Source organism: Mustela nivalis, assembly GCF_964662115.1.
Source record: "Mustela nivalis genome assembly, chromosome: 14".
Classification (NCBI taxonomy): Eukaryota; Metazoa; Chordata; class Mammalia; order Carnivora; family Mustelidae; genus Mustela; species Mustela nivalis.
Window position 1 is genome coordinate 76,268,530 of NC_139033.1, and position 12,786 is coordinate 76,281,315.

At 35.5% G+C, this 12,786-nt stretch overlaps 1 protein-coding gene across 17 annotated transcripts in view; it reads left to right on the forward strand.

The window, feature by feature from the left end:
• ANKRD12 (ankyrin repeat domain 12) overlaps window positions 1-12,786 on the forward strand; it is a 123,019-nt gene that overhangs the window by 19,185 nt on the left and 91,048 nt on the right. For 15 of the 17 annotated variants that reach the window (XM_082697328.1, XM_082697330.1, XM_082697325.1 and 12 more), the window contains exon 2: window positions 12,052-12,189. Coding sequence is in view for 10 of the 17 variants with exons in the window: in XM_082697330.1 (XP_082553456.1) it covers window positions 12,103-12,189 (87 nt within the window). In the remaining 7 variants the exon portion in view is untranslated. Of the gene's footprint in view, window positions 1-3,790; window positions 3,880-12,051; window positions 12,190-12,786 lie in introns of all 17 variants that reach the window. The other 2 variants (XM_082697332.1, XM_082697333.1) reach the window with 1 other exon arrangement.

Here is a 12,786-nt window from a genome sequence, read left to right on the forward strand (position 1 = left end):
GGTTAAGCCTAAAAGAAAAGGAATGATTCATAAGGAAAATGCAAGCATAAAAATGTATTTTTGGTAGTATGTTGTACAGTCTGGGCACCTGTGTTCATAGCATTATTCACAGTAGTCAAGAGGTGGAGACCGCTTCAGTGTCCGTCAGTGGATAAATGGATAAACTAATTGTGGTATATACATGCAGTGGATAGAGTATTAGTTCAGCCTTTGAAAGGAAGGAAATTCTGACACATGCTGTAAGATGGGTGAACTTTGAAGACATGCTGAGTGAAATAAGCTGGTCATAAAAAAACAAATACTATAAAATTTCACTTACACATGGTATGTAGGCAGTTAAACGTATGGAGACAGAAAGTAAAGTGGTGGTTACCAGTGGCTGGGAAAAGTGGAAATGAGTTATTGTTCAGTAGGTATAGAGCTTCAGTTGAAGCATGAAAAAGTTCTGAAGATGAATGGTGGTGATGCTTGCACAACAGTGTGAATATACTTAATGCCACAGAACCATACACTTAGAAGAAATAACAAGTGATTGAGGATGTAGAGAAAAGAGAATCTTTGTGCAGTGTTGGTGGGGTTGTAAACTGGTGCAGTCACTATGGGAAACACCCTAGAGAGTCCTCAAGAAATTAAAAAGAGAGCTATGTATGATTCAGCCATTCCAGTTCTAGGTATCTTTCCAAAGAAAGTGAAAACACTAACTCAAAAAGATTTATGCACTTCCATGTTTATTGCAGCATTATTTGCAATAGCCAAGAAACAGAAACAACCTAAGTGTCCATTGAGAACTGAACTAATTGAAGATGTATGTGTGTACAATGAAATATTATTCAGCCCTTAAAATAATGAAGTCTTGCCATTTGCGGCAACATGGTGGGCCTTGAGGGCATTGCACTGAGTGAAATAAGTCAGATAGAGAAAGACAAATATCTCATATGATCTCACATGTGAAATTTAAAACAGAACAAAAACACAGAGCTCATAGATGCATAGAAAATATTGCTGGTTGCCAGAGGTGGGAAGTGGGGTGTAGGCAAAATAGGTGGAAGGTAAGTCAGCTTGTAAACAGATGGCTTCGCTAGTGAATTGTACCAAACATCCAAATAAGTTAATATCAATTTTTCTCAAACTCTTCCACAAAATAGAACAGGAGGGAATCCTTTTTTTTTTTTTTTTAAGATCTTATTTGTTTGACAGAGATCACAAGTAGGCAGAGAGGCAGGCAGAGAGAGAGGGGGAAGCAGGTTCCCCGCTGAGCAGAGAGCCCAGTACAGGGCTCGATTTCAGGACCCTGGGATCACGACCTGGGCCAAAGGCAGAGACTTTAACCCACTGAGCCACCCAGGCGCCCCCAGGAGGGAATTCTTCCAAAATAATTTTATGGGGTCACCATTATCGTGATTCCAAAGCCAGATAAGATAACATAAGAAAAGAAAAATTGCCACCGCTATCCCTGATGTGAATGTACATACAAAACTTCTCAATTATTAGCAAACCAAATTCAGCAGTACGCTAAAAGGATCATACATGATGATCAGATGGAGTTATTCCAGGTATATGGGGATGGATCAACATTCTCAAGTCAGCTAGTGTGATATATAGCACATTGAAAAATGAAGGGTAAAAGTCATATCTCAATATATGCAGAAAAAGCATTTGACAAATTTCAACATCCAGTTACCAAAAAAAAAAAAAAAAATACACTCAACAAAGTAGGTAGAGATGGAATGTGCCTCAACATAATAAAGGTCATCTGTGACAGGCTCAGAGCTAACATCAAAGTCAATTGTGGGAGGTTGAAACCATTTCATCTGCAATCAGGAGCAAGGCAGGGATGTCCATTCTTGCTGTTTTTTTCAACATGGTATAGGTAGTCCTAGCCAGAGCAGTTAGTCAAGGAAAAGAAATAAGAGACCTCTAAATTGGAAAGGAGAAAGTGAAACTGTCATTGCAGATGACATGATAATGTATATCGAAAACTCTACCAAAAAACTGTTAGATCTAGTAAACGAGTTCAGTAAAGTTTGGAGATATAAAATCATAAAAAATATGTTGCATTTCTATATATTAATGAACTATAAGAAAGAGAAATCAGGAAACAGTCCTATTTTACAATTGCATCAAAAAGAAAAAATTACCTAAGGATAAATTTAACCAAAGAGGTATATTGAAAACTAGAAGTTGTTAATGAAAGCAGTTGAAGATGACACAAATGGAGACATATCCTGTACTGATGGATTGGAGGAATCAGTATTATTAAAATGTCCATACTAGCCAAAGCACACTGTAGATGCATGCCCCGAGAAATTCTTCTTTTACACTTCAAGGCTTTACAGTTGGACTAAGAATTAAATTTATGTGAGACAGATTAACAGGAGAAAAACCCCGAAACTTTGTTAATGTGCTGATGGAGGCCCAATAATGAAATGAAATCCAAGAAATGGGCAAGGCAGACAGTTTTTATACTTTTTAGACAAAGACAGTAAATTTGTGAGGAATTGAGAGGATGAAGAAAACATGTTTGGGAACTTTATGTAGTAGGAATTTTAAGTGAAATTTGGGCTGAGTTAGTAGATTTGTTTCTACAGCTTTTTCATTTTTGAAGTCCCTATCACTGATGATAAGGATGCCTTTTCACTTAGTACAGGGAGGGTGCCTTTTATATGGTAGATATATTTCCTGCTTTCAGATACACAAAAGAGTGTAAGTATCTGTCCGTGCACTTTCCCAAGTAGCTGCAATTCAAAATAATATGCTGTTGTGGTAGATTTTGGGTGGCCTTACCTTGGCCCCTACAACACATACGCGCGTGCGCGTGCACACACGTATATCATTCAGCAATAAAAAAAGAATGAATTTGTCACAACATGGGAGCTCCATAAGGACAGTTGTATAAAGTGAAATAAGTCAGACAAAAAGGCAAACACTATGCTCTCTCTTAAATTTGGGATCTGGAAAAAAAAACAGCAACAACAACTGACAAAAAAGTTCATGGATAAAGACAATAGTAGTTGCTAGAGGTGGGGGTAAATGGTGAAGGGAGTCACATTTAAAATAAAATTAAAGGGGTGCCTGGGTGGCTCAGTGGGTTAAAGCCTCTGCCTTCGGCTCAGGTCATGATCCCAGGGTCCTGGGATCGAGCCCCGCATTGGACTCCCTGCTCAGCGGGGAGTCTGCTTCCCTCTCTCTCTGCCTGCCTCTCTGCCTACTTGTGATCTCTGTCAAATAAATAAAAAAAATCTTTAAAAAAAAATAAAAATAAAATAAAATAAATTAAATTAAAAAATAAAAACAAATAAGTCATAAAGATGTAACGTACAGCATGGTGACAGCATAATTGTACAGCATGGATAATACTGTATTGCCAATTTGAAAGTTCCTAAGAGTAAATCTTAAAATTTCTCATTATTAGAAAAATAATTTGCAACTGTGTATGGTGATAGGTGTTAACTAGACTTATTGTGATCATGTCACAATATATACAAATACTGAATTGTTACGTTTTATGTTTGAAACTAATGTAATGTTACATGTCATTATACCTCTATAAAAAAAAGTGGTAAATTCTATATTATGTATATATTTCACCACAATTTAAATTTTATATATATATTTTAAATTTAAGTTATATGTAATTACATATGCATAGTTATAATGACTATAATTTAACCACAATTTAAATTATTATAATTTAAATTTAAATTACATGTAATTATGTATATAAACAGGCATACTTCATTCTCTTGTACTTTGCAGACATTGCCTTTTTTTTTTTTTTTAAACAAATTAGATATTATGGCAACCTTGTGTGGAGCAGGTCTGTCAGTGCCATTTTTCCAACAGCCATTTGCTCTCTCTGTGTCTTTGTATCACATTCTGGTAAGTTTTGTAGTATCTCACACTTTTCCATTATTTGTCATGGTGTTCTGTGATCAGTGATTGCAACTCCAAACTCAGATAATGTTTTAGCAAGAAAGTATATTTTTAATTAAGGTATATCCATTTTTTCAACTTAATAGACTACAGTACAGTATAAAACAACTTTCATGTGCACTGGAAAACCACCTGGAACTTTTTAAAATTGAAATAAAAGTCACGGGTGCCTGAGTGGCTCAGTGGGTTAAAGCCTCTGCCTTCTGCTGGGGTCGTGATCTCGGGGTTCTGGGATCGAGTCCCACGTTGGGCTCTGTGCTCGGCGGGGAGCCTGCTTCCTCCTCTCTCTCTGCCTGCCTCTCTGCCTACTTGTGATCTTTCTCTGTGTGTCAAATAAATAAAATCTTAAAAAAAGAAATAAAATCACATATGATTACTATTTTAACCATTTTAAAGTGTACCATTTCGTGGTTTTAGGTATATTCACAATGTTTTGCAACCATCACCATTAGACCATTTTTAATTACCCAAAAGGAAACCTGTTTTCCCTCTACTCCCAGCCCCTGGCAGCCACTAAAGACAGCTTTTTAAAAAGTGGTGTTTATCTCCCTTCCCAGATATTCTGATTCAGTAGTTCTAAAGATAAAGCTAGACATCTGTATCTTAAAAACAATAACAACAACAAACCATTCTGCTTTGCTTCTGGTAGTCAGGTAAGTTTGAATTACCGGGTGGCATAAGCCCAAAAGAAGAGCATATTTTGAGTAAATTGAAATGTTCTAGAAGCAGTAATGTGAATTAAAGAGGATCTCATCAAAGCTAAAAACAAATGCCAACACAGTTTGATTGTCTTTAACTTAAAAGTCAGTTTTAGGCAGGGTTGAAGTGAGGGAAATAAACCATTTTATAAAATGTCAGTTTGTTGGGCGCCTGGGTGGCTCAGTGGGTTAAGCCGCTGCCTTCGGCTCAGGTCATGATCTCGGGGTCCTGGGATCGAGTCCCGCATCGGGCTCTCTGCTCAGCAGGGAGCCTGCTTCCTCCTCTCTCTCTGCCTGCCTCTCTGCCTACTTGTAATCTCTCTCTGTCAAATAAATAAATAAAATCTAAAAAAAAAAAAAAATGTCAGTTTGTTGCATCTGTGTTTAGATTTCAGTTAACTTTTACTCCATGTGGTCTGTATTCATCCATTGCTAAGTTTTGGTTTCAGTACTTTGTTCTGCTTATTTTCTCTTGGGTGTCCCCCCCCCCCCTTTTTAAAGAACTTCTGCTTATCTTAGCACATTTAGAAGAAAGCCTCCTCTCTTCCTGCCACCATCATCATAGTAAAAATGGTTTTAAAGGATGAGTACTAATTGCCAACTAGGTATGGAGCTGTATGTACTAGTAAAGCTAAGCATATTTGATAATTGGGAAAGATTTGCTGACAGACTGAGTTTGATACCTTTTCGTTTTATAGCTAGAAGCCAAAGACAAATTCTAGTATTTTGTGATATCCCTGTGAAGAATTTTGGAGTCAAACTTATAATTTGGAAAATAGAGTGACTAGACTTATAATTGGAAGATAAAGTAACTAGAGCTAACAAAAAATAATGTTTAAAGCATTGATTCTGAGGGTCCACTGCTCACTGAATGCTATAAAACTATAAAGTGATCTCAAAATACAGAATTTTCTTTAGTTTCTTTAAAGGAATACTTCTGTGGATTTTCACTTTTACTTTATGTAAAATTTTATGTCCATAGCATATAACTTCACAGATTCCATCATCTACTTCTCTTCTCCCAAGTTCTCTTCCAGCCATACTACCAACTATGAGTGGTTTTTTTGTTTGTTTGTTTGTTTTGTCCCCCCCCCCCCATCTTGCCAGTAGTCTACCAGTAGTATTTTTTTCTTCCTGGATTTTTTCCCTTTAACCCTCACTTGTTTTATCATGTTGAGTAGCTTTTCCCTACAGACTGCTCCTAGGCTTACTTCCTTCTTGATTAGTTTTTCAAAGCATTTCCTCAATAAAGTTTGGCTTTTTTCTATGGGCGATTTTGTACTCTCTGCTAGGAAGATTTCTCCACATTGTTAGCCTTAGGATAAAGAGTAAGTTATAAACAAAAAAGAGCAATTTACTACAGTTTCCTGAAGAATCAGTTTTGTTATTATACCAAGAAGTCTGTCAAGCAAAACTTGACATTGCAGGTACCTCAGCCTTGAAGAAGGATGCTTATCTTTATCATTATTCATGTTGAGTTAGCTGTGTTGTTTGAATCTGCCCTTCATGTTATTAAATTAAAACTTAACATTAGTTTGGTCTAGACATTGCTTCTGGCTAAATTAGTTGTACTTGCTTGGTTAAACTTTACATTGTGGGTAGTGATAAGCATTTTTATCAGTAGTTCTTGGCAAATTTCCAGGAACTGGATTTTTTAGGTACGTGTGCATTGTGTCTCAAAAATGGATCGGTTGGACTCCTTTTGCTAAAGCAAATGCATATGTAATCCAAAAAAGTGTGCTTGTAGAATATTTTTCTACTAGAAAGAAGGATTGAGTAAGGTAGGTGGATACCACCTTACATAGGTCAAGAGATTAAAGATACAGTAGTTTTCTTACAGTTACATGATTTTCTTCCTCATCCCTCCCCCTACCTCCCCACCCCACATCAGAAGCAATTTCTAGAGATTCCAATGAAGAAGGCTTTGAAAAATCAGTTTGGAAAATACTGTTTAAAGTTCTACTAAAAGGTAAAGAATTGTGTAAAACTACAGTCGTTTTTTGCTTACAATCTAAAAGAAATATAATCCGTGGTTTGCAGCCTTCTTTTAAGACTATTTTAAACTTAAAAATCTAGGGGCGCCTGGGTGGCTCAGTGGAGCCTCTGTCTTCAGCTCTTGTCATGTGATGGAGCCCCACATCGGGCTCTCCGCTCAGCAGGGAGCCTGCTTCCCTTCTCTCTCTGCCTGCCTCTCTGCCTGCTTGTGACCTGTGTCTGACAATAAATAAATAAAATCTTTAAAAAAAAAATAAACTTAAAAATCTACAGAAGGCAATAATTGAGGAAGCAATAAATTTTCTACCTAGAGTGGAGGGAAAAATAAACTTCCAGAGAAGCCAGTGTTAAAGGTGATAATTAAGAGGCAGTGACCAGAAACTAAGAGTTGCTGCATATACTTTTCACAAAAATGGAAACAGATTAATCAAAGAGAAGAAAGCTGTGGAGCATTTATGGCATAGTAACAATCAGTAAAATAAAATAAATATGATACTGGTGTTTGAGTGCTTTTTAGGATCAATTTTGTAAGTTAAAGTACTCTCATAAAGAGTTATCTTGTGGAGAAAGGAAATAACAGTTAAAAAAATTTTAATGATACTCTCTGGCTGCTTACTGTAGGTATTTTTTAAATTAACATGATATCTCACACACCCACATGCATGCATTTAATGTAAACATATGTATGGCTTAATATGGTAGAGAAATACCTGGTCTTAGATTATGAAATGAGTCCTTATGAGAACTTTTATAATACCAGTAAAAATACTCACTAATTTGTTTTGAAATTTTCCTAATGATAAGAACCACTAGGATACTTATTACAAAGTACAAATTCTTGGTTCTATTTCAACCTATTAAATGTGTATTTTAACAAGCGTGCCAGGAAATTTTTATTAAGTAGGGCTACATTAAACTGAAAACCTTTTGCACAGCAGAGCAAACAGTGGAAAAGGCAAGCCTTTGGAATGAGAGAAAATATTTGCCATACATTAAGGGATTAATGTCCAAAATATGTACAGCTCAGTGGCAAACAAACTCTATTTGAAAATGGACAAAGGACCTGAACATTTCTCCAAAGAAGACACACAAATGGCCAAGTAAATGAAAAGGTGCTCAACATTACTAATCACAAGAGAAATGGAAATCAAAACCATGATGAGATCTCACCTTATACCTATTAGGATGGCTGTTACCAAAAAGACAAGAGATAGCAAGAGTTGGTGACCATATGGTGAGAAAGGTCCCTTATACGCTCTTGTTGGAATGTAAGTTGGTGCAGCCTCTATGGAAAAGAAATGGGGGTTCCTCAAAAAAAAAAAAAAAATGTAACTGCTATTGGATCCAGCAATCCCATTTTTAAGTATATACCTAAAGGAAATGAAATCAGTACCTCTAAGTGATATTTCTGCTCATGTGTTGCAGCATTAGTCGTGATAGCCAAGTATAGAATCGGCCTTAATGTCTGTTGATGAATGAATGGGTAAAGAAAATATGGTCTTTGTATTTACAATGGAATATTGTTCTGCCATTGAAAAAAGGAAGTCCTTCCATATGAGCCAACATGGATGAACTTGGAGGACATTACATTAAGTGAGATAAGCCAGAGACAGAAAAATAAATACTGCATGATCTCACTTACGTGTGGAATCTAAAAATGAACTCACAGAAGCAAAGAGTAGAATGGTCGTTGCTGGGGATTGGAGGCAATCGGGAGATGTACAGCATGCTGACTATAGTTAATAATGTATTATATTTGAAATTTTCTAAGAGTATAGACTTCTGTGCTCTTACTATACACACATAGATAAACGTTAATTATGTGATATGAATGTTTTAATTAGCTTGATTGTGGTAATCGTTTTATATATATATGTATATACACACACATATATATGTATGTATGTATGTATGTATAGATATAGAAAGTTACACATTTTACACCTTAGATATATATGGTGTTTATCAGTTATACCTCAGTAAAGCCAGGGGGGAAAAGATAATGAGGTGTGATGAGAGTGTACATTCTTGCCTCATTGTTGATCTTAGGAGACAAAGCATTCAAGTTCTCCTCTTTTCCTCCCCACCCCCCAAAGATTTTATTTATTTATTTGACAGACAGAGATCACAAGCAGGCGGAGAGCAGGCGGGTGGTAGGGGGGGGTGGGGGGGCACGGGGTGGGGGGAGAGCCGGCTCCCCGCTGAGCAGAGAGCCAGATGTGGGGCTCGATCCCAGGACCCTGGGATCATGACCTGAGCCAAAGGCAGAGGGTTTAACCCACTGAGCCACCCAGGCGCCCCTCAAGTTCTACTCTTTTACTGGGAGTTGTTTGCCATTGATAAGTATTAACTTTTATCAGATGCTTTTTCTGTATCTGTTGAGACTATCTTTTTTTGTTTTGGGGTTTTTTTTTTTCCGCTTTTAGTCTGTTAACAGAGTGAATTGCATAGATTGATTTTCACACAATAAGCTGACCTTCAGTTACTGGGATAAATCCCACTTGTCATGGTGGATTGTCCTTTTTATACATTAAAGATTTTTTGGTAAATGATCATGAGCTTTTATATTGATCTGTAGTTTGTTTGTGTCTAAGTAGGCTCTGGACACATCATGAAGCCCAACATAAAGCTTGAACTCTCAACCCTAAGATTAAGACCTGAGCTGAGGTTAAGAGTCCGGCAGTTAGCTGACTGAGCCACCCATGCGCCCCAATTATTTTAAATTTATTAATGTTTGTTTTTGACCATGACATGGCCTATCTTGGTGAATATTATGTGTGCCCTTGAGAATGAATATTTTCCTGTTACTGGGCAGATTTTTGTACAAAGGTCAGTTAGATCCAATTGACTTGAATTGATAGCATTTTTCAGTTCTTTTTTATGCATTTTGATTTTCTGTCTTATTGAGAGTAGTTGAAGCTTTCAACTATAATTATGAATTTGTCTATTTCTCCTGTCAGTTTGGTCAGTTTTTGCTTCCTGTATTTTGAAGCTCTGTTGCTAGTTGCATACACATTTAGTGAACTGATCTTTTATCAGGGTGTAATATGTAAAATTACCCTTTGCTCTGAGATCTGTTTTGTCTAATATTAATGTAGTTACTCTAGCTTTCCTTTGATTAGTGCTTGCATGGCATATAATTTTTCCATTCTTTTACTTTTAACCCACCTGTATTATACATGTGAAGTAAGTCTCTTGTAAATAGCTTATAGTATGGCCATTTCCCCCTTTCCTTCTGATAGTCTCCTTTTTTTTTTCTTTTCAATTTTCTGTCTGTCTATCTATTTAATTCTAGCTCAGTTAACATACAGTGTTACAGTAGTTTCAGGTATACAGTCTGACATTCTTTTTAAATTCGTGTGTTTAGTTCATTTGCATTTCATATCATTTTTGGTTTGTTTGGATAGGTCTACCATTGTTTTGTTTGTTCCTTCTGTTTTTCTTTCCTCAGTTTTATTTTCCTGCCTTCTTTTTGGTTATTTGTATATTTTAAGGTATTCGGTTTTTGTTTCCCTGATGTGATTTTGATTATCATTTGTGTATCATTTGTATATTTGTTGCTCCAGCAGTTACATTATATAGCATGGGCTCAGAACCTAAATGTATATTAAATGTTTAATATTTATGGATCAAAGTAATATTTTTAGAATCTAATTTTGATTTTGATTGTTCTGAGGTTTTCCAAATAAAGTTATTGAAAGACAATATAAGCTTTTTCTGACATACAGTCCATTAATAGAATATTATTGCTATGTATAATTTTCTTAAAAATACTCAAGACAGTACTAAATTCACCAGTAACTTGCTTTGCTTGATCTACAAAGGAGATAATGCTTTATCTTTATAGTTTCACCTAGACTAATGCCTGTTGATATTATGCATATCCATTCTATTTTTGAGTCAGAATTTTTCTGTTTATGTATGACTCATAACCGTAACTCTGTAAGCTTTACACAAGGCTAGATTTGAGGGTGATGCTATGTTTAAATGATTCTGTTTAAATGGTTATAGTTGAAACAGTTGAATGATCCCAAGGTAAACTGTGCATCATGTGTGTAGTATCAAAAAGATTTCTATATTCAAGTTTATTTCTTCCTCTATAAATGAAAGATTTTAACTATTTGAATTCTGGCAGTTTTTTTTTTGTTGGAATGTATTCTAATTTGGCTGTTTTCAGATTAATTTAATCTGAAATAGTTTTGATAATTTAATAGTTGTGATAATTTACAAATAGTTTTGATAATCTAATAGTTTTGATAATGTACAAGTTAAGTCATTCATTTAAGGGATTTTGGGGTTTGTTTCGCCTATTGAAATCAAACATTTTAAAGCACCGTAGAACAATTTGAAGAACACAGAAGATGTTATTAATCCTCTGTTCAAGGTGTCTGGGTTTTAATAATTCACATAGATGCTAGAACTTAGCTTACTTAGACCTGTAATATCCATCTATAGGAAATTTATTGCATGAAATAATTAAAAATTAGACTTAACAGTCATTCTGCTTAATGTTGTGGTCTAAGTAATGCTCCTGTTGGCCAGCAACTTCAGTCTGTCCCAGTGCTGTGCAGTAGAGCTCTCTGTCATAGTAGAAATAAATATATGTCTGTATTGGACAGCAGTTACTTTAATTTTAGTTAATTTAACTTTCAGCGGCCACATGTAGCTGATGGGTCATTAGCAACACTGGTCTAGTCTCATAGCTTCCTTTTTTGTATGTAAAACTCCCTTCTTGGAATTTTTTTGCATTTCAAATGTAAGCTTGTATGTAAGCATAAACTTCTAAGAAGGCTCTTGACCTGCTGCAGAACAGGAAACAGAAGATTGATCAAATTAGAAAGAAAATGGTATATGACAAGATAATTACAGTATGATAAACATTAAGCAAATGAATAGGTTGATAAAATGACTAACTGCCTAGGAATGTCTGGGAGTTGAGTGAAGAATAAACACTCCAGGAATTTTAAGTAGGAATGGTTTCAAAATTTAAGTTAATTTAAAAAGAAATTAGATATTATAAAATTGCAATCAAACCTATCAGATTCTTCGTTGGGTCTTTAGAACTAAATTCCAGAGCAATGCAGAACTACCAGAGAATCTGCTACAACCTTCTACCTCTAGAAACAGGCTGAAATTATTAACCCTTTGTTACTGCTTTCACTTCTACTAATTGTTGTTCCTTGGAAAACTGCATATTAGATATTAGTTTAGAGAAGGTGGGAAAAAATCTAAAAGTATTTCTCTTCTTTTCAGAGACAAGCTGAGTGGACTTTAATTTGATGCTCAAATTCTTAAATGACAACTTAATTTAGGCCAGGACTTACAGAGACACAGAGTAACAAATTGCATTAATCGTGGTATATACCTTTAAGTAGGTTTCATTGTGTATATATACAAATAACTCTTATATATCCATTCTTTACAGATCCAGGATGAGAAGACTGATAAAAGAAGAAGCTAGCTGAACAGCTATAAGATGCCCAAATCTGGGTTCACAAAACCAGTTCAGAGTGAAAATTCTGACAGTGACAGCAATATGGTAGAAAAACCATACGGAAGAAAGGTATATGATTATACTAAAGATGTGTTGACTCTTTTGAAATTGGGATAAACTCCCCATTTAGTATTTTTAGTAATTACCCATAAAATAAAAAGCAGTTGGATGCCAGATAAATCCAAACCATTTATCTAAAACCTTGAGAATTAAATTGGATTCCTAAGAAAAAGGTTGTCTTTCATTTGCTGAGATAACACAGTTACTAATGTGGCATATTTACTTAAATAATCATTGAAATAGTGTGGGAAAAAAAAAAAATCCAAGACCTCACAATCATTTGGCATTTCTTTCTCCACCTCCTGACCCCCAGTAGCAAAAAACACATATACAGTTGCAATTCCAATTTCCATGTGTTAACCTTGGATAAATTTACGTAACTTTTCCAGCCTCCGTGTCTCTCTGTATTGGAGGACACATACTTCAGAGAACTGTTGTGACAGTGAAATGGCATTAAGTATGGTGCCTAATGTAATACTTGTTACATACTATATGCTTAGTAAATGTTAATAGTTTTTGTTGTTTATTATTAGTCATTGCCAATGACCGTGATTCTTTCTACGTCTATCCTTCTTCATTCCTATTTAATTTAGACCCTCAAAACCT